This window comes from Erinaceus europaeus, chromosome 11, assembly GCF_950295315.1.
Source record: "Erinaceus europaeus chromosome 11, mEriEur2.1, whole genome shotgun sequence".
Classification (NCBI taxonomy): domain Eukaryota; kingdom Metazoa; phylum Chordata; class Mammalia; order Eulipotyphla; family Erinaceidae; genus Erinaceus; species Erinaceus europaeus.
This window is the reverse complement of record NC_080172.1, coordinates 112,559,207-112,582,215: the sequence shown is the minus strand read 5'-3', so window position 1 is coordinate 112,582,215 and position 23,009 is coordinate 112,559,207. Positions and strand designations below refer to the sequence as shown.

Sequence of the window (23,009 nt, the reverse complement as noted above, 5' to 3'; positions counted from 1 at the left end):
TATATATACTTGCCAAGTAGGGTGTAAACAGGATGTGATGTAGAAAGGGTGGAGCAAAAAGAGATTGGTGAAAATCAGGGTGTGACAAGGAGAGGAGTGGAGCAGGTGAGAATTCTACCACTGAACCACCAATGCCCTGGAAGGAGGGTGGTGCTTAGTTAACAGTGGTTTATGTAAATAGACTGCAGCTTTAAATGGGATCAAACCAATGCCCTGCAGGCATGCTGGTGCTTAGTTAACAGTGGTTATGTAAATAGAATACAGTGTTAAGCAGGGGGGATTAAACCAAATGAAACAGAAGGGGTTTTTTAGAAGCAGAATTAGAAGCATACCAACACTCTGTCTTAACAATGACAACATCAACAACAATAACTACAACAAGGGTAACAAAAGGGAAAAAAAATATAAAAAAAAACTTTTTAAAAGTAAATCTAATTCAAGTTGTAGAGGTGAGAAAGGAGGAGCAGAGAGGGACAGAGGTTTTGGCCTTTACAATCCCAGTACTAGACAGAGATTTACAGATGCAGACAATAGAGCAATGATATGCCCAAGGGATTTTGGAATGATATGACATCTAGGCCCAGAGATAATTGGAACACCCTTACAAGGGTTAGTTTCTTCTCTTCTTAGCTTAGCTCTATACCTGAGGTCAGATTTTCAGAGAGGACAGAAAGAAGCATGGTATAGTCACTTTTTCACTAGGTTCCTCCAGTGTAGAGAAATAAGGAACCAAGAAATACCTTGTTGACCTTTCAAGACTGGAATGTTAGAGAGGGCAAAAGAAGTTCCAGGGTATTGTGTGTCTTCTCATCCCATTCCTTTGCTTAATCTTAATTCTTTCGCTTTGAGAAAGGTTTAGGTGAAGGGCATAGCTACATTTTCTCTCCTAAGACCATTTATAATTCATTCCCAGTTAAGCCAAGAAGCAGATGTTGACATGAGTTATAGTCTTACCTGGAGAAATCAAGTCAAGAGGCAGATGGTTACATAACTTAAAGTCTGAAGATATTTTCAAGGCTGATCCAGGCTTGCTGGAGATCAATCAGAATTCTGACTCATTATTGTATGCAATCATCTGTTTTATTTTAAAACATGTCCACACTGTATTGAGCACCTACACAGATGCAACCAAGAAACCCACGTTCCTGTACCAGCAGGTGAGAAATGGGTCCAGTGTATGACTTGGGGTAGAACATTATTTTTCACAGTGGAGGGTAGGGAAAAGAAATAATATAAAAGATGAAATGGACATCATTCCTAACCCCGCTCAGGAATCTGGGGAAAATAAAGGCTATATAAGCTTGCCCAGGTCTTTGAAAATCCCATTCTTTCAATCAGCTACGTTTGAACAGGGACCCTGGGTTGGTGGACAGGCTAATGATGGACAAGTGATGATGTGCTGTTTAAAATAATGCCTACTTATGACTGGCATGAACAGCTATGTGACTGAAGGGGCACTTCACTGTTCCCATTTTATGAACATTTACAAGTTTAGAAGAAAGTGCATAACCAAAATCACGACCAAGCATCTGCACAGTGGAGGAATTTCTTATTTAGGAAAAAAATAAATCACTAGACACGTGGTTAGAAATATATGAAGTCAGATAGTGCCTGATCCAGACTGGCAGCTTTCAGTTCCTTTATTTTTATCTTTTAAACTATGATTCCACAGAAATATGTGCTATGTCCTTTAAACCAGAAATCTATTTTATTTTCATTTTTCCATTAAGTCTTTAGGTCCAGCTGCTTTTATAAAATTTGTACTTTACAAAATTCTTTTTACTTCTCTTCTCTTCCCTCTATGGCAGAAGGTCAGTGTCAGCAAGCTGGCAGGCTCAATTCTCCACGACAGAGGCACATACAGGGCAGTGCTCCGGAAGTACACACTGGGCTTCCTTCTCTTTGAAGACCATCATGGTCCTTGGTTTCTGGACCATTTGAGTTCCCAGCACTGCTGGGCTTACAACAGCTTTCTTAGCATCTGCAACTGAGACCTCCACAGACCAGGAAAAACAAAACAAAATAAAACAAAACGAAACGAAACCAAACCAAACCAAAACAAAACAAAACAAAACAACAGTCAATCTGAAGGACTAGCATCACAGGTCAATGGGAAGCTACTCCTTTAACTCTGGCTCCCCATCATGTGAAGGGGAGTGGAGGAGGGCAAGCAGGAGCAAACTTCTTCCTTGCTGGAGAAGCTGGGACAGCAAGCATCTGAGAGAAACAAAAAGTCTTCTTCCAAGTATAGAATTCCTCTGATGGACTGAAATGATTGCTCTGGAAATCATCTATCTGGATAAGTGAGAGCAGCTGTTCATGACATATTATAATTATCCAATATAAATTGGATAATTTTAGATCTTTTTGTTTGATTATTCATACCAAATCAGGTTTTTTTTTTAATTTTTAAAACTTATTTATTTATTATTGGATATAGAAAGAAAAAACTGAGCCAAAGGAGGGTAGATAGAGAATGAAAGAGACAGAGAGGCACCTGCAGCCCTGTTTCACCACCTGTGAAGCTTTCCCCCTGCAGGTGGGGACCTGGGGCTTGAACCCGGGTCCTTGTGCACTGTAATGTGAGTGCTTAACTAGGTGTGCCACTGCCTGGCCCCTCCACCCCCAAATCAGGTTTTAAAAATAAACCAGAGGAGACTGGAATGTGTACATTTCAAAAGAGCAGAGACTGCATGATGCTTATGCCATTAACTGACCAGGCACTTGACCCAAGGACATTATTGGTATAAATATCTCCAAATTCCTGTGCATTTTAACAATAACAGAGAATGTTGAGAACGAAGACAGGATTTCAGTTTCTAACATCACTTGAATTATATATTGTCTACCTTAGTTACACATTGATTTACAGTTTGGCCCCATTTTCTATGCATTTCGCTTTTTATGAAATCTTTGACAGCTTTATATTTTAAAAATTTTCAGTAGACACATGCGCAGTGGGGCAAATCATGTGAATAATCTTTCCTTTCAGCTACATTTGACAAGTGGAGGGGTCACCACGGATTTTGAGTGTGAGGTCAAGCATTTCCATGGGTCATCTTCTCCCACATGCTCAGGGACGATGGAAGTTGGAGGCTGTTTATTAGAGTCATTGGCAAAAGGGCACAATTCTTCAGCACTTTAGGGCCTGTGAAACCAGAGAAAAAAGTGAGGGTCACTTCTTTTACTTGCACTGTGATTGGGATTCCCATTCATTGTTGTTCTTTTGTCTCAGTCCTCCAGTTCTGGAACCTGGCACTTTTCTCTCCCCTACTAACTAACCCCCTTCCCAAATGCTTGGTCCTCCCGTAATCTGAGTCAGATTTTCAGACATTCTCAAGCACAGAAATACCTGTATCATCCATGATGTACCTCAACTCCCAGCTATATAGTACTTTTCTTCTCCCTGCCCCAATGCTTATAATAAATATAGCACTGACTCAACAGAAAGAAGAAAAAGGACCTGGGGAGACAGCATAATTGTTATGTAAAAAGACTTTCATGCTTGGGCACCAAAGGTTCAATCCCAGGCATCACCATAAATCAGAACTGAGCAGTTTTCTGGTTGGAAATGGAAGAAGAGAAGGAAGGAAGGAAAGAAGGAATGAAGGAAGGGAGGAGGGAAGGAAATAAGGAAGGAAAGGAGGAGGGAAGGGAGGAGGGAAGGAAATAAAGAAGGAAGGGAGGAAAGAAGGGAGGGAAGGAGGGAGGGAAGTAGGGAGGGAGGGAAAGAAAGAAATAAAGAAAGAAGGCAAGAAAGAAATGAGAAGAAAAAGGGAGAGAAAGAAAGAAGAAAACCTTTTTCTCTGGCTATGAATTTTTTTCTCTGGTTCTGATCTCTTATGGAGATCCCATTGGTAAAGAGAAAGAATACTTTCCTCCATCAGTAGTCTGTTTTAGAAGTACAGCACCATACATGCAGGTATGTGCAAGGCAGGAAAGAGAGAGGGATGTAAATGAAAGAGGTCTCATCACCAGTGAAATTCCTCATTGAGATGGACCCCTGGTATCTGTAACAGGTCTACTCTGAAAGCTATCTACTTCTGAAGAGAGGAAGCAGGATAATTAGGTATCAAGTTAAAAGTTGGTATTTTCCTTCAAGTTCAATTAGTTGGAAAGTCAAGACAACAAGTCAAAACTCCCAGAAGAGATCTTAAAAGAAGTCAGTTAAACAGTCATTCTCTGGCTGGTTCCCTTTTCTTTGAAATAAGTCAAGCTTCGTGGATATTTTGAGGAAACCTCAGATATAATGTTTATGGAAATAAGGGTCATCTGAACAAGGCCTGTATCTAGAGGTCCCTATTAATCTAAGGGCTTGAGCTCTGAAACGATGACCTTGGTTTGTTTATCACGCGAGCTTGTGTATATTTACTTACGAGTATCGTCCTGACATTTTCCGCAAAACTACGAAAATGATTCCACCAACGAATCCAATGGCTAGTAAGACCCCAACTATGATTCCAATCAAGGTAACTGTTGCCAAACCATCTGAATGAGAAAGGGAAAAAACCCATATGCCTGAGATAAATGATATACTTTTGATAAGATATGTCAATAATAAACAACACCAATGCCCCACTGTGCTGTCCTATGTTCTATGTTTTTTCTTGTCCATCTAAGGGAAGTTGATTGAGGAGAAATTTCAGAGAATTCTAGTGCTATCTATCTTATGAATAGAAAAGTTTCAGGGTCTCAGAAGCTATCAAGTTTACTACTTCTTACTGGATAGTATTTGTGTATAGTCCTATTAAATTAGCCCCTGTTGTTATTCTTGGTGAAAGTAAATTGTGATGTGACACCACCATTCTCCATGGAATACTTTAAGTGCATAATTATTGTAGTTTGCTTATTTGCAATTACAAGTGATTCTCTTCTCTCAACTAAAAGAGGCTTGAAACTCCTTTTCAGAGGGTTCTGTATTCTGCTCTTGCTGACCATAATCCAAGCCCGCTATTCCTCACAAAACACATGTTCAAAGAAAAATTTAAAGTTCCATAACAATATGTCAACACCAAAATTGAGCCTACCTTTTTCAACTTTTGTCTCTGTCTCCTCACTCACTTTCTCTGTAAAGAAAGATAAATATAATAGCATAGAATTATTAGGATTTCATAACTATAATTTAACAATTGGCAAAAGATGAATTTAAGTAGAGGTAGCAAAACACAAGTGGGGAGATGATTTCTTAAATAAGTTGGATCTGAGTATTTTTTTAAAATTTTCTTATTTATTATTGGATAGAGACAGAGAGAAATTGAGAGGGGAGGAGGAAGGAAGAGGGAGAGAGACAGAGAGACACCTGCAATCCTGCTTCACCACTTGTGAAGCTTCCCCCCTGCAGGTGAGAACCAGGGTCTTGAACCTGGGTCCTTGTACACTGTAATATGTGCACTTAACCAGGTTCACCACACCCGGATTAGAGTATTTTAAAGCAAGTTTTAGCAAAATCTTTTTTTGAAATCATCATTATTGAATACTACCTTTTTAAAAAATTTTATTTATAAAATGGAAATATTTATAAGACCATTGGATAAGAGGGGCACAACTCCACATAATTTCCAACAGAACTCTGTATCCCAACTTCTCCCCGATAGCTTTCCTATTATTTAATCCTCTGGGAGTATGGACCCAGGGTCATTATGGAGTGCAAAAGGTGGAAGGTCTGGCTTCTGTCATTGCTTCCCCACTGAACATGGGCATTGATCCATACTCCCAGCCTGTCTCTCTCTTTTCTTAGTGGGGCAGGACTCTGGTGAAGTAGGGTTCCAGGACACATTGGTAGGGTCATCTGCTCAGGGAAGTCCAGTTGGCATCATGGTATTCATTATTGAATTTTTTTTTCCCAAGTACACAATATTTTTGCTTCCATTTTTTTTTTTTTGCCTTGAATTTGGAGGGTAGAGTCAGGACTTATTAGAGTGTCTAATGTTCTTACCTACAGAGTTACTAGTTACTACATTCAAGGTTGTGGAGCTCTGGATTCCTTCTTGACCTGTAGTTGGTAGATCCTCTCTGCGTGTTATACTCTCTGCAGTTGTTGGTACCTATTGGAGATGTAATAAAGCAAAAACAGTTAACATGTCTTGAAATATATATTTGAAATAAATTTTCTGCTGTAGCATACAAGGATTCTAAGTAGCATAAATATTGAAAACATATGATGCCAAAATTTGAAAGTAGAAGCAAGAAAGCAAATATAAAGAAACAGTAAGAATAAGGTCATACCCCTTACAGAATGGGAAAAGATCTTTACATGCCATACATCAAACAAGAGGCTAATAACCAAAATATATGAAGAGCATGCCAAACTCAACAACAAGAAAACAAATGATCCAATCCAAATATGGGGAGAGGACATGGATAGAATATTCACCACAGAAGAGATCCAAAAGGCTGAACACATGAAAATAATACTCCAAGTCTTTGATTGTCAGAGAAATGCAAAGAAAGACAACAATTAGATACCACTTCACTCCTGTGAGAATGTCATACATCAGAAAAGGTAGCAGAAACAAATGCTGGAGAGGTTGTGGGATCAAAGGAACCCTCCTGCACTGCTGGTGGGAATGTCAATTGGTCCAACCTCTGTGGAGAACAGTCTGGAGAATTTTCAGAAGGCTAGAAATGGACCTTCCCTATGATCCTATAATTCCTCTCCTGGGGATATATCCTAAGGAACCCAACACACCCATCCAAAAAGATCTGTGTACACATATGTTCTTAGTAGCACAATTTATAATAGTCAAAAACCTGGAAGCAACCCAGGTGTGCAACAACAGATGAGTGGCTGAGCAAGTTGTGGTATATATACACAATGGAATACTACTACTCAGCTATTAAAAATGGTGATGGCACCATTTTCAGTCCATCTTGGATGGATCTTGAAGAAATCATGTTAAGTGAAATAAGTCAGAAACAGATGGATGAATATGGGATGACCTCACTCTTAGGCAGAAGTTGAAAAACAGATCAGAAGATAAAACACTAAATAGAACCTGTATTGGAGTTGGTGTATTATACCAAAGTAAAAGATGCTGGGGTGGGGATGGGGGTGTGTGTAGAATACAGGTCCTGGAAAAAGATGACAGAGGACCTAGTGGGGGTTGTATTGTTATGTGGAAAACTGAGAAATGTTATGCATGTACAAACTACTGTATTTGCTGTCAATGTAAAACATTTATCTCCCAATAAAGGGAAAAAAAAAGAGTAAGGTCATAAATAAAACTAAGTCTTCTCCAGAGACAAATGGCTAAAGTTTAATATGCTGGCCTCCTAAGGTTGTAATTCTTCAAAAAATACTGGTTCGGTAAGTTTTAACGTTTTTTTTTTTCTTCATTGGATTTGAATACAACATTCTCCTGTAATATTTTCTTGGTATATATTATGATATACTGATATATTATGATGTTGATATAGTTCTTTGAAGCCCTTCTTCTCCAATTAGAGTAATATGTAGTCTTTATTGAGAGTTTCCTATGTGTCATTCCTATTAGTTTCTTATTTATTTCATAAGCAACACTATAAAGTCAAGAAATTAAAGTTATCCCAATTTATTTTGGGTACAGTGCAACAGAACAAGACTTGAAAGTGGTTCTGCTGACTGTAAAGTGGTTCCCAATGTAGTACTCAATAACTATGCTGGTGAGCACAGGTAAAAATAAAGATAGGTCATTGGAATCAACATGAAACGACAAATTATGGAATGGGAGAAAATATTTATAAATCATGTATCAGATAAAGGTAAAAAGAACGCAATTAAAATATAAACCACATTGAAAAATAGGTAAGGATTTAAGTAGACATTTCTCCAAATGATATACAATGGTAAATAACTTTAAAGATACTCGGTATCACTAATTGCCAGAGAAATGCAAATCAAAAGCACAAGATTATTGCTTTGGGCCTAGACCTCTAACAGATCCCTCTCACCACTGTCACTGGACATATCCATCAGGAACTACATAATGGATCCCTTTGTGGGTCCCTGTAGGACCTTGCCCTCAATGTGGATAAACAATGGTAGGGAATGTTCAATTCTCTGAAGGGAGGTTGGATAACATATTCTACCTACCACCAGAGGAAGATGGGTCCTGAAATTAGTGCAGCCTGGAATGTTCCTAGCCATGACCACAGAATATGAGCTCAGACCTACAGGGATGCAGAGGTTACATAGGCTCCTGTGCTGAATATGGACACCAGATCAAATTAATGGGGTTTACAGTTAACAATATTTATACACTTTTCCCATATTCGGTAGCTACTTTCTTCCCTGATCCAGTTTTCTAGTCCTTTTTCATATGACACCATCTCCTCCGACAATAAACTAGGTCCACCTGCGTATCAGATGTCAGGCTCAGGCAAAAAATAGTAAAGTCATGGGCCCCTTGGAATATGCCTAAAATAGACCTACTAGCCTTTTTCAAGACAGAGACCCCAAATCTTCATCTGCAATATTCTTGCCTTTAGGTTCATGATTAGTTAACAATTTGTATGGCTTTATATCTTAACTCTTTTTCAGCCACCAGGTTCCAGATGCTACCATGATGCCAACTGGACTTCCCTGGTCAGATGACCTCACCAATGTATCCTAGAACCCCACCTTCCTAGAGCCCTGCACCCACTAAAGAAAGAAAGAGACAGGCTGGGAGTATGGATCAACTTGTCAACACTCATGTTCATTGGAGAAGCAATTACGGAAGCCAGACCATCCACCTTCTGCACCCCACAATGATCCTGGGTCCATACTCCCAGAGGGATAAATAATAGGGAAGTTATCAAGGTAAGGGATTGGATATGGAGTTCTGGTGGTGGGACTTGTGTGGAATTGTACCCTCTTATCCTATGGTTTTGTCAATATTTCCATTTTATAAATAAAATTTTTTTTAAAAGAAAGTAAAAAGGAAACAACTTTATTTACAAAAACAGATGGTGGTTCAAATCTGGCTGGTAACATTCGAATTGTAAGGCTAGTAACTTCTGGGGTATAGAAGGTGGAGGGGAGGATTATTTTAGTTCTCTTAGAAAAAAGCATTTGGGGGCCAGGTGCACCTGAGTTCAAGCCTCTGACCCCCACCTGTAGGGGGAAGACTTCACAAGTGGTGAAGCAGGGCTGCAGGTGTCTCTCTGTTTCTCTCCCTTTCTACCTCTCCTTCCTTTCAATTTCTGTCTCTATCCAATCATAAAATCAATCAATAAAAATATTTTTAAAAGTGAAAACATTCGAATTATGAGAAAGGTCTTTCATGAAAAACATCTGAGGAGTTTTCTAGACAAAGAAATCCAGAGTCAGAAATATCAGACTTTCATCAGACTTTTCTTTACAAACCCTACAGGCAAGGAGAGAGCGGAATGACATATTTAAGGCACTAAAGGAGAGGGAATTTCAGCAATGAATTTTGTATCCTGCAAAATCATCCTTCAAGTATGAGAGAGAAATAAAGGTATTCCCAAATACTCAAAAACTAAAGAAATATGCCACAATCAACACCACCTTACAAGAAATACTGAATGGAGACTTACAGGAAAGGAGGAAACAAAGGAATACATGCTCTCAGTGAGATGAACCACAGTAGACTAGAAACAAAAACACAATAAAATAGGAAAGAACAACAAGCAAATAGGAGAGGGAATTAAAAGACAAAGAAGCCTTACCAAATGTTTGTTAATCAAGATCAACTTAAAAAAGACTTTTTAAGATACACAATGATAGTTATTACACACAGTGTAACCACAAAACAAAACAGAGAACAGAGATTTGCAGAGAACACAAGAAAAAGTAGTGAGGAATTCACTACAGAAACTCATCCACACAATAGGTTAGATAGAAACAAATGTGCAAAGACTCAACAATTGAAAGTAAACTTAAAACAAAAATCAGAATGGACATAGTAAACCACATATATCAATAATCACCTTAAATATGAATGGCCTAAATTCATCTGTCAAAAGATTCAGAGTACAACAACAATGAAAAACAAGGGCAACAAAAGGGAAAATAAATAAATATTTAAAAAAATATTCAGAGTAGCTACATGGATTAAAGAACAGGATCCATCCATTGTATGTCTTCAGGAAACACACATCCAAAGAAAAGACAAACGGAAACTGAATATAAGAGGTTGGAGCAAGATGTTCCAAGCTAATAACTCACAGAAAAGGGCAGGGACAGCTATCCTATTCTTTGATAAAATAGGCTTTCAGGCAAAGAAAGTAATCAAAGTTAGAGAAGGACATTACATAATGGTTAAAGGTTCAATCCAACAAGAAGATATAACCATCATTAATATATATGCCCCCAACTTAGGAGCACCCAAATATATAAAACAAACATTTACTGAATTCAAGAGAGATATTGATAGCAACATAATAATAGGAGACTTCAACACACCACTCACAGCAAGAGACAGAACATCTGGACAAAAAAAAATCAAAGAGGGAAGTTCATAGCAATACAGGCCCAGATTAATAAACTGGAGAAATCACTAGTAAACCATCTAACAACCCACCTCAATCAACTAGTAGTGGAGCAACAGAAAGAACCAACAGTCAGCAGGAGACAGGAAATACTCAAAATCAGAGTCGAAATCAATGAAATAGAAAACAAGAAGACCATTAGGAAGATTAATGAAACCAAGAGTTGGTTCTTTGAAAGGATAAATAAAATAGATAAGCCACTAGCTATACTAACCAAGAGAAAAAAGAGAGAGTGCTATGGTTAAATCACTCAAAAATGAAGGAGGAGATATTACAACAGATGAGGTAGAGGTTCAAAAGATTATGCAAGAATATTATGGACACCTATGTGGAACCAAATTTGACAACTTAGAAGAAATGGACACATTCCTAGAGTCATAGACACTACCAACCTTAATACAAGAGGAAGTAGATAAAATTAACAGGCCAATCACTAGTAAAGAAATTGAAACAGTAGTCAAAAACCTACCCAAGAACAAAAGCCTGGGTCCTGATGGCTATACTAATGAATTTTACAAAATATTCAGAGAAGAACTAACACCTATCCTCCTCAAACTCTTCCAGAAAATAGAAGAAGGAACACTCCCAAATACATTTCTATGAGGCCAACATCACCCTGATCCCCAAAGCAGGAAAGGACCCCACCAAACAAGAAAACTATAGACCTATATCTCTGATGAATATCTATGCAAAGATCCTCAACAAAATCTTGGCTAATCAAATACAACAATATATTAAGAGAATAATCCACCAAGATCAAGTGGGATTCATCCCTGGGAAACAGGGATGGTTTAATAACCATAAGTCAATAAGCGTAATTCACTATATCAACAAAAGGAAAGATAAAAATCACATGATTCTATCAATTGATGCAGAAAAAGCATTCGAGAAGGTACAACACCCATTTATGATAAAGGCCCTCAAGAAACTGGGAGTGGAAGGAAAATCCCTTACCATAATAAAGGCTATATATATAATAAACCCATGGCTAACATCATAGTCAATGGGGAAAAATTGAAAGCTTTTCCCCTAAAATCAGGAATTAGACAAGGGTGCCCACTCTCACCATTTTTATTAAACATAGTACTAGAAATCCTTGTCATAGCAATCAGACAAGAAATAATTTGTATTTCTTTGTATCAAAGAAATAAAAATTGGAAAGAATGAAGAATTTATATTTTTTGTATCAAAGAAATAAAAATTGGAAGGGATGAAGTTAAACTCTTATAATTCATAGATGATATGTTGATATACCTAGAAGACCCCAGAAACTGCCAAGAAACTACAGGAAATCATCAATTAATTCAGTAACGTAGCAGCCTACAAAATCAATACCCATAAATCCATGGCAGTTCTTTATGCAAAAGATAGGTCAGAAGAAATGAAATTGAAGAAAGCAATACCATTCACAATTGAATCCAAGAAGATCACATATCTAGGACTAAATCTAACAAAGCATGTAAAGGATCTTTTTTTTTTTTTAAAGAATGATATTGGAATTTAAAATTTTTTAAATAATTTTTTATTCCCTTGTTGCCCTTGTTTTATTGTTGTGGTTATTATTATTGTTATTGATGTCATTGTTGGATAGGACAAAGAGAAATGGAGAGAGGAGGGAAAGACAGAGAGGGGGAGAGAAAGATAGACACCTGCAGACCTGCTTCACTGCTTGTGAAGTGACCTCCCTCTGCAGGTGGGGAGCAGGGGGCTTGAACTGGGATCCTTAAGCCGGTCCTTGCACTTTGTGCCACCTGAGCTTAACCATGCACTACTGCCTAACTCCCGAAATTTTTAATTTTTTAAGTATTATTTATTTATTCCCTTTTGTTGCCCTTGTTGTGGTTATTATTGTTGTTGTCATTGTTGGATAGGACAGAGAGAAATGGAGAGAGGAGAGGAAGACAGAGAGGAGGAGAGAAAGATCAACACCTGCAGACCTGCTTCACCGCCTGTGAAGTGACTCTCCTGCAGTTGAGGAGCTGAGGGATTAAACCAGAATCCTTACTCTGGTCCTTGTGCTTTGCACCACCTGTACTTAACCTGCTGTGCTACTGCATAAAAGATTTTTTTTTTTTAAAGAAAACTATAAGACACTGCTAAAAGAAATAGAGGATGACACAAAGAAATGGAAGAACATCCCCTATTCATAGATTGGGAGAATAAATATCATTAAAATGGCAATTTTGCCAAAAGCAATCTATAGATTCAGTGCAATCCCTATTAAAATCCCAATGATATATTTCAAGGAAATTGAACAGATCATTCAAAAATTTGTGTGGAACTCAAGAAAACCATGAATAGCAAAAAGACTCCTAAAGAAAAAGAAGAAAAATGGAGGCATCACAATACCCGACTTTAGGTTATACTACAAAGCAGTAGTAATCAAAACAGTGTAGCATTGGAACAAAAATGCTCATATGGACCAATGGAATAGGATAGAGAGCCCAGAACACAATCTATACATATACAGATACCTTACATATGACAAAGGGGCCAAATCTGCCCACTGGGGAAAAGAAAGTCTCTAACAAATGGCGTTGGTAGAATTGGACAGCCACATGTAGAAAAATGAAAACAGACCACCAATTAACAGCATACACCAAAATTAACTCAAAATGGATCAAAGATCTGGATATCAGACCTGAAAGTATAAAATACATAGAAAAATATATCAGTGAAACATTTCATGACATTAACACTAAAGACGTATTTGAAGACTTCACCCCATGGGCAAAGGAAACAAAAGCAAAATTGAACAAGTGGGACTATATCAAATTAAAAAGCTTCCATACATCAAAGGAAAATTCCATAAAGGTAAACAGGAAACCAACAAATGGGAGAACATATTTGCATATCATACTTCACTTGATATCATACATCTATATAGAACTCATTCAGTTCAATAAAAAGAAAAACAACAACCCAATAAAAAAGTGGGCAGAGGACATGCATAGAAAGTTCTCCAAAGAAGAGATACACATGGCCCACAGACATATGCAGAAGTGCTCTAATTCACTCATCACCAGAGAAATACAAATTAAAATCACACTGAGATACCACCTCACTCCTGTAAGAATGGCCTTAATCAACAAAACAGGAGAAGATAAATGTTGGAAAGGATGTGGAGAGAAAGGAACTCTAATACACTGCTGGTAGGAATGCAAAATGGTACAACCTTTATGGAAAACAGTATGGAGAATCCTTAAGTAAATACATAGGAAATACTTTACCACCCAGCAATCCCACTCCTAGGCATTTATCCAAAACAGACAATATCAGTAATTAGATGTTGTTTTATCCGGGCTGGCTTCACGGGCGGGTAACAGAGAGGACCAGAGACACGCGGCTGGGCCGGGAAGCTGTATTTCTTTATTCATGAACGATTCATAAACTAACCCAAACTAATACCAAACAGAACTCTCCTACATCCTTCTCACATGGCGGCGCCAGGAAGTCTCAAACTCTGTCAGGGTTCTTTTGGGCGGGGACAAGCGGGCCGCAAAACTAGCAGGACTAAAGCAATTTTCCTGGCAGAGGGAGAGCTAGAGCAAACCAATGTAAAGCATACAACAATTAGAAGGGATAATATGCACCCCCATGTTCATAGCCGCATTATCTACAATAGTAAAAATTTGGAAGCAACCAAAATTTCCCCCACACACCAATGATTGATTAAAAAAGTTATGAGACATACATTCAGTGGAATATTACTCAGCAATAAAAAGGATGATTTTATATCCTTTGGGATAAAATGGATGAAACTTGAGAACATTGTGCTTAGTGAAATAAACAAGGAGGTAAAGGAAAACTATAGGGTGGTCTCACTCATATGTGGAATTTAGAGAAGTGAACACACATACATAAAATAAACAACCAGACACAACACAACCCATATTTAAAATGGAAAAACTATTATGGTTACCTAGGGGGTAGGGGGAAGGGCACAGACTTTCGGTGGTGGGGAAGATGTGAAACTCTAGTCTTATCACTATTTAACCCTATAAATAGCAATATGACATGGGGGAGGGGTGGATAGATTTAATATCTCAAGTTCCCTAACTGCCTAGACTATAGCCCTAAGCACAAATACTAGCTCTTGCTAATATTTATCTTAGATTTGCAAAATGATCATACTCTGATAAGGGGATTAATTGTTTATGGATCTCTAAAAATGTATTTGGAAAACAAAGCTCTGTGAACATCTAAATCAATTACAGCTTTAGGCCAGATAGATCAAGACCTTTTGACCTTGCAAGTATTTAAAATACAAGGAGGTTCGGATACCACTAGAAGCCTTCAGATCATAGTGAAAGTTAAGTATAACAACACAGATACTTAGACCCCCAACTACCCTGGCTATAATAATTAATTATTGATTTTTTAACTTTCTCTAAGACTATAAGAAACCTCTTGCATCCTCTTTAAGACCTCCATTTCTCCTAGTCCTGGTACCTCTAGGATATGTTCATACTTCTTGAAATTCCTTTTCTATGATTCCTTAACGTCATACCAACCCTGTCAACTTCAACCAAATGGCCACTGGTGCTGCCATCCTGAATTATGCTGCTATTGAAATCCTACTGTGGACTGTCACCTGAGATACCAGCCTGAGAAGTGAACCTTGAAACTGTTCAAATCTGGTGCTCCACTCTGACACCATTCTCTCAGACAACAATCTCATCCAACCTCAGGCTAGTTACCAAACTCAAGCAAAACTATTACAGTTGTGTGCCCCCAGGAACATGCCTAAAATGGTTTCCCTAGCTTTCTTCTACCCTAAAATCCCTAATCTCATCTGCTCAGATCCTACTTTCTGGTTCCTGTTCATTAACCATCTTGTCTCAACTTAAGTCATGCCACCTTCCAGACACCAGCTCCAGATGCTACCATGACTCCACCCCGACTTCTCTGGGCAGGCGACCTCACCAGTGTGTCTTGGACCCTCACATCTCCAGAGCTCTGGTCCACTAGGGAAAGGCTGGGGGTTTGGATCGACCTGTCAACGCCCATGCTCAGCGGAGAAGCAGCTACAGAAGCCAGAACTCCTACCTTCTGCTCCCCATAAACAACCTTGATCCATATTCCCAGCGGGGGAGAAGTGATAGTATGAAGATAAGAGGACTCTGCATTTCAGCTCCATCAGCACCCAGAGAGAGAGAAGGAAAAGGAGAGGGACATATGGCAGTAGCTTTGATGTCTTGCATGGGTTAGAGGGAAAGAGAGTATTGAATCAGGAAAAGAAGGGGTAACTTTGTATAAATGTGGACACATGGTTGTAGAGAAGATAGTTGGCCCATGTCTACAACCTTAGGGGAATTGTGATGGATTGCAATGGGGAGAGTGAAGATTCAGAACTCTGGTGGTGAGAATGGTATGGATTCAAACCCTGCTGACATGTAATTCTGTAATTTAAATATATACATATAAAATAAATCCAGAGTCTCAGGTGGGATAAATCCAAAGCTGAGAAAGGTGAGCTTGGCTGAAAACAGTGAAGTGAGGGAAGCAGGCTGCTATGAAGTTAGACAGATGGGCAGGAGCTTCTATTCTTCATTATTAACTAAATTAAAGACTCGTCATGATTGGAATGTGTGGTTTATATACCTCCTCAATGTACCGCAGTGCCTGGATTCTTCTTGCTGTAGGTAGGTGCTGGAGACATACATACATTGGATAACTGCCATAGGGTTTAGGAATAGGAACACTGAAATACTACCCAGTCTATCTCAGCGTGGTCTGTGCATGGGGTTCTGTCTTGCATTTATAACTAACTGGTTTACATGAAGACAGGAATGCAAAAACTCTTGAAACTTTTATAGTGAAGACCGTCTTGCAATACTCATGGTTTGGATTGTATTGAAAATTGGACTGTCACAGATTGGATATTTAAAACATACTTTCTGGGAAAGAGAAATAGTACAGCAGTAGTGTCTAAGACTTAAATGTGGGACCAGGTGGTGGAGCACCTGGTTAAAAGCACATAGTACTCAGAGCAAAGACCTGCTCAAGAATCTGGGTTTGAGCCCCAGCTCCCCACCAGCTCCCCACTTGAAGCAGATCTGCAAGTGTCTCTCATTCTCTCTCCTTCTCTATCTCCCCCTCCTCTTTCAATTTCTCTTTGTCCTATCCAATAAAATGGGAAAAAAAAATGGCCACCAGGACCAGTGGATTTATAGTGCTGGCACAGAGCCCTAGGGATAACCCTGGAGGCAAAAAAAAAAAAAGTGAGGTTTCAGGTTTGATTCCCAGCACTACCAATAGAGCTGTTGCAAGTCATTTAACAATACTTTAACATGATGGTTCACACAGAATATACATATAAAGAAGTCCTATCTCTCTCTCTATCTCTCTTATCACATAACTGTAGAGAAAACCTCCTCCTTTCTATAACACTCACCAGGGATGCCAAGCTGGTAGTCTCATAGGGCTCGTCACTGGCAGCTAGAGTCACAATGTCATCTTCATCACCTGTAGTGACAATGTCATCTTCCACACCTGCAGTTGTAATATCATCCTCTGGCCGAACTGTACTAGCTGGAAAAAAAAAAAGTTTGAATCAGGGATTACGATAGAAATCATGTAGGCAGACCCAACTAGCTAGCTAGCTACAGTCATGTTATTTGCTTCTCTATTTCTCTGGGGGAGTGAGAGGCATTTTTCTAAATCATTCTCCTTCCCACACCTCTGGTACATAGAATAGTCTTATTTCTCTCCATTGCAAAGCAGCAACAACAGAAAGGAAGACTGAAATGCAGAAAGGAAGTGAGAGTAGTATCCCATTGAGGTAAACTGGATAGAGGATATATACCTTTCCTTTTCAATAGTGAACCACATTCTTGCTTGTCCCTTTTCATCTGACAGATTATTATATATCAATGGTTAGAACATAACTTAGGCCTGGAAAAAAATTCTAGATTAGAGTCACTTGGGAAGAATTCTAAAATAATCAATTTGCAGATTCTCTTTTAAACTTATTGAATTTGAATGCCCCAACATGGAGTCCCTGTCTTAAACTAAATCAAGCTCTCTCTCACATAATTTTGAGGCTGCTGTCTACTTGAATGATTACAACTATAGCCTGTCACCACAGACCTCTGGGATTCCGGAGTTCAAACTCTTACAGTTGGGGTTAATATCTACAGAGTAGGGTCAACAGTATACTTAGGAAATCAAAGTAGTCAATAGAGCACTGAGATAAAAACTCAAGAGAAATGTCACTGGGCCTGGGCATGACTTTTCTGCATTAACATTGGATAAATGACCCTGACATGCCAATGAGGAGGTTCAAGAAGAACAGGGATGGACAGGGTGGAATGGGGTGGAAGGTTGACTCCTTGACAGGGAGCAAACAGATAACAATGGTGTCCTTTCCTTCAACCTCTATTGCAATCACCAGAATTCAATTATGACCAAATCCAAGCATAATTCTCCACTCATCAAATGACCCTTTTCATGTATTAAAAAAAAATCTGACTCATTGGACACAGGCTCCCCTCCCAGTCTCAAATGTGACTCTGGAAACTCCATGACTAAATACAGTTGCAAAATGAGAAAGATTCAAATCCCAAAACCATGGGGGTGTTTGGAGGTTCCTTGTGTAATTAAAGATATGTGTATGCAGGCAGTGCTTGAATTAGCAATCCCATCCTTGCCTTAATTTATACTTCATTTCCTTCTGTGTTTAGACAGACTACCTAGAGGCAGTTAATAAATATTTGATCATAACTTCTTAGCTGATGCAGAAGATGAAACTCTCTGGAGTAAATTTGCCTGTTTTATGAGCCACGCTTTTTGTATCTAGAATCTCTAGTCTAGGGCTGCCGGGTGAATCAATTACTTTGGCTGAAGCTGAAAGCATATGCATCTTTTGGAGTGTGTGTTTTCACCAGTTAGCAAATAGCTGAGTACCTCCTGCATGCAAATTGTCTGTCTCTCTTCCTGGCCATCTGCTAGGGTGGGGGTTGGGATAGAGTTCAGCTCCTGCAGGATTTATGACTGTCATGTAGATAAATACTGAATGAAGTTGGGGGTGTGTTTTATCTCTTTGTGAGGCTGGTAGTTCTTACTTAAAAAAAAGATAAGAAAAAAAAAAACCCTACAACAACAAACAACTAAACATCCCATTTTATTTTCTTTCTTTTCTAGACTGAATAGTTCACAAACCATAAAATTTATTTTTAAATGTTGGGTGTGAAAGTATACCCCTGAAATCTTATAATTCTGTAAAATCACCTTTTATAAAATTACAAAAGAAAACATTAAAAAATACTCTCTGAAACTATCCAGTGAAATCACTTAGTATATGCCATCCTTGATTTCTTTTAAGAAACAAGGCCACCTGTGCTTTTTTTTTTAAAGAAAAAAAACCTCAAGTATGAATGAAGTCGATTTGAATACTTTCATAGAAAGTTCAGTTCATTGAAAGCATAAGGAGATAAAAGTCCCTGCTCGTTCACTTCTGCTCTGGGCCCACAGAACTATGTATTAGAATCTGAATAGACAAAGGGTGTTTTATGAATGACATTCATGACTAAGATGCATGTCTTTTGTCTCACTGCCTTGGCTTTCTTTTTGCTCCATGGGAAAGTTGATCTTTAACAAGAGGTCTTCAATTGTCCTTCCTATTATTTTGGCTGAAGGCTTTCCAGGGTGAAGAGTTCCTATGAGACCAGCTGCCAAGTTTCCAGCCAGCATCTGACATCCTCTTCTATTGAACTATATTGATGCCTTGGCTCTCTCTCTCTTTTTTTCCCTTCCCAAATTGTGTGTGTGCACAGGCTTGTGGGTTCTGTGTGTTACACACACACACACACACACACGGAGAGAGAGAGAGAGAGAGAGTGTATGTGTTTATGTAAATAAAGAATCAGTCACAAACTTATAATAACTGTAGTCAGTTTTGGGGAATTGTACCTTCACACTCACATAAGCATTTTTTTCTAGCTACATCCAGCTAATGGGTCAAAACTGATGGATGTTTTTAAATCCATTGGCAACCCATCCATTTAGGTTGGGTTTTAAAAACTATTATTCCTTAAAAAAAATGGTAGGCCAAAGTTTATGTATCTAGGATAGGATGAAGTGAGAAATCAGGTTTTTTTTTTTTAAATTTAATTTTTTATTTATAAAAAGGAAACATTGACAAAACCATAGGATAAGAGGGGTACAACTCCACACAATTTTCACCACCAGAACTCTGTATCCCATCCCCTCCCCTGATAGCTTTCCTATTCTTTAACCCTCCGGGAGTATGGACCCAAGGTCATTGTGGGATGCAGAAGGTGGAAGGTCTGGCTTCTGTAATTGCTTCCCTGCTGAACATGGGCGTTGACAGGTCGATCCATACTCCCACCCTGCCTCTCTCTTTCCTTAGTGGGGCAGGATTCTGAGGAATCAGAGCTCCAGGACATATTGGTGGGGTTGTCTGTCCTGGGAAGTCTGATTGGCATCATGCTAGCATCTGGAACCTGGTGACTGAAAAGAGAGTTAACATACAAAGCCAAACAAATTATTGACCAATCATGGACCTAAAGGCTGGAATAGTGCAGATGAAGAGTTGGGGGTTCCTCCATCTTGTAGATAGCTAGTAGGCATAATTTAGTTATATTCCAAAGGGCCTGTGGCTATACTAGTGCTTTTTTATTTGTTTGCCTGAGCCTGAAATCTGACATGCAGGTGGATCCAAATCATTGTCTGGGGAGGTGATGTCATGGCTGGCAGAAGGGCCAGAAAGCTGGATCAGGGAAGCGAGGAGCCCCCAAATATGGGGAAGTGTATAAATATTGCTGACTGTAAACCCCATTGATTTGATGTGATCTGGGGCCCATATTCAGCTTAGGAGCCTATGTTACCTCTGCATCCTTGTAGATATGAGCTCACATTCTGTGGTCATGAGTAGGAACATCCCAAGGTGCCCCAATATCAGAACCCATCTTCCTCAGGTATAGCATAGAGTATGTTGTCCAGCCTCCCTTTGGAGGATGGAACATTCTCTACCATTGTTGATCCAAATTGAGGGCAAGGTCCTATGGGGGCTTACAAAGGGGTCCATTGTGTTGTTCCTGATATAAATGACCAGTAACAATGGAGAGAGGGATTTACTCGAGGTCTAGGCCCATCATGTCTGTTTGGGAAACTCAGGACTCCCCGATTAGGGCCCCAGCTGATGGGGTGGCCTGATAGTGACTAAAGAGTCATCGTTAAGGTATGCCAGTCTCTTGCTCTTATTCAACTTTTGCAGTCCTTGCTTTGATGAAGTTAGCTTTGGAGTGAGTGAGAGAACTGCAACAGGAAGTAGGTGAGGAGGGTATCTAAGTCTAAGTAGACACTATTTCATTATGAACTTGATACTGACTCACTAAAGACTATTGTGTATTTTTGCTTTCAGGTATATATTTTGCCCTAATTTATGGCTAGATAAGGTAAAACTGATTTAAGATAAGATGCTTAAATGTGAGAACAAATAAAAATGAAAAGGTACTCATTTGCATGATAGTTGCTAAATCTGAATCATTTTCATCTTTACGCTGAAGTTTAACATGTCAAAATGTTAAGTATTCTATTCACATACATTGTTGGCATTGTAGTTCTTGAAAAGTATTTTAGAATTTAGATAAAACATTAAATCACACTGTTATAATTGTATTTTAATGAACTCAACTTCTCGATAAAAAATAATTTAGATAGGTGTTTTCAATCTTTTGGTTTTATTTATAGTTCTTTGATTTATGATGGTGTGTTGTTCCATTTGATTTTTTTTTTTTTAACCATTAAGAGTGGTTTTTCAGGCTAGGAGTATAGATCGACCAGCCAATGCCCATGTCCAGTGGAGAAATAAATACAGAAGCAAATACAGAAGTCAGAACTCCCACCTTCTGCACTCCATAATGATTCTGGGTCCATACTCCCAGAGGGATAAAGAATAGAAAAACTTCCAATGGAGGGGATGGGATACGGAACTCTGGTAGTGAAAACTGTGTGGAATTGTATGGTCTGGTTGATCATTATTAAGTGAAAAAAATGTGAACACACACACACACACACACACAAGAATCATGTTTGACAATTTATCTCATACAGTATTCATCTTTTGGGGGGATAAGATTTCTTCATACCTTAAGATTTTTTTTTTTTTTTTTAAGAAAAGGAGGACAGTCAGAAGTGTTAATAGATGTAGGTGTGACTTGGAAAGGAAGAGAAGATGGGACCATGAGGTAAAAATGGGCAGACATATACAAATGTAGACAGATAGTTGTAGAACTAACAGTTAACCCATCCCTGCAAACTTGGGAGTTACTGTAGCTTCCAGTGGAGGGAATTAGGATGCAGAACTCTGGTGGTGAGAACGGTGTGGAACTATTCCCGTTAGCTTATAATTTTATAAATCAATATTTTAAATCTTTTCTTTCATTTTTGTAAAAATATTTTTATTTGGGAGTCGGGCTGTAGAGCAGCGGGTTAAGCGCAGGTGGCGCAAAGCGCAAGGACCAGAGTAAGGATCCCCGTTCGAGCCCATGGCTCCCCATCTGCAGGGGAGTCGCTTCACAGGCGGTGAAGCAGGTCTGCAGGTGTCTATCTTTCTCTCCCCCTCTCTGTCTTCCCCTCCTCTCTCCATTTCTCTCTGTCATATCCAACAACAACAACAAGGACAACAATAATAACTACAACAATAGAACAACAAGAGCAACAAAAGGGATAAATATTAAAAAAAGTACATAAAAATATTTTTATTAGTGATTTAATATTGATTTACAAGATTATAAGATAATAGGGGTGTAATTCTATGTGACGCCCACCACCCAAGTTCTGTGCCCCTACTCCCTCCAGCAGGAACAGCCATAGTTTTCAGAGCTCATAGATGTGGGTTGACTACACATACATACTTTCTTTTCTTTTTTCAAGCTCATATTTTTTACTTTTTTATAAGAATATCTTTTTTAGGAAGTCGAGCAGTAGCGCAGTGGGATAAGTGCATGTGGCATAAAGCACAAGGATAAGCATAAGGATCCCGGTTGGAGCCCCCGGCTCCTCACCTGCAGGGGAGTCGCTTCGCAAGCAGTGAAGCAGGTCTGCAGGTGTCTGTCTTTCTCTCCCCCTCTCTGTCTTCCCCTCCTCTCTCCATTTCTCTCTGTCCTATCCAACAATGACGACATCAATAACAACAATAATAACTACAACAATAAAACAATAAGGGCAACAAAAGGGAATAAATAAATAATACAAATTTTTTTTTAAAAAAAGAATATCTTTTTTAGAATAGATAATACAACCATTTTTGTTGTTGTTGTTGTTGTTCTTGCTGAAGTCTCACCACCTTGAACCAACTTCTTCAGATAGACAGATAGGAGCAGAGAACATCACTGAGACTTCCCCAGTGTGGTGGGGGCCAGGCTCAATCAAGCCGAGGTCTCCTGCTTGGCAATCCTGTGAACTATCTTGCTGGCCCTAAACAGTTCTTTCTTTTTTAACTGGGTGGTATCTGTGACTCTTTTTAGCAAATAGTGAGCTCTGTGATCAATTGAACTTAAGCTTGTCTC

The 23,009-nt window shown here is 38.8% G+C and overlaps 1 protein-coding gene across 1 annotated transcript in view; it reads right to left on the bottom strand.

The window, feature by feature from the left end:
- Positions 1 to 1,622: 1,622 nt before the first annotated feature.
- The window catches only part of PDPN (podoplanin), a 43,803-nt gene continuing 22,416 nt past the window's right edge, over positions 1,623 to 23,009 (bottom strand). Inside the window, exons 2-6 of the mRNA XM_060202311.1 lie at positions 16,871 to 17,007; positions 5,936 to 6,044; positions 5,028 to 5,066; positions 4,377 to 4,488; positions 1,623 to 3,148 (exon numbers count right to left, since the gene is read on the bottom strand). Coding sequence (XP_060058294.1) covers positions 3,142 to 3,148; positions 4,377 to 4,488; positions 5,028 to 5,066; positions 5,936 to 6,044; positions 16,871 to 17,007 — 404 coding nt within the window. The 3' untranslated portion in view covers positions 1,623 to 3,141. The remainder of the gene's footprint in view (positions 3,149 to 4,376; positions 4,489 to 5,027; positions 5,067 to 5,935; positions 6,045 to 16,870; positions 17,008 to 23,009) is intronic.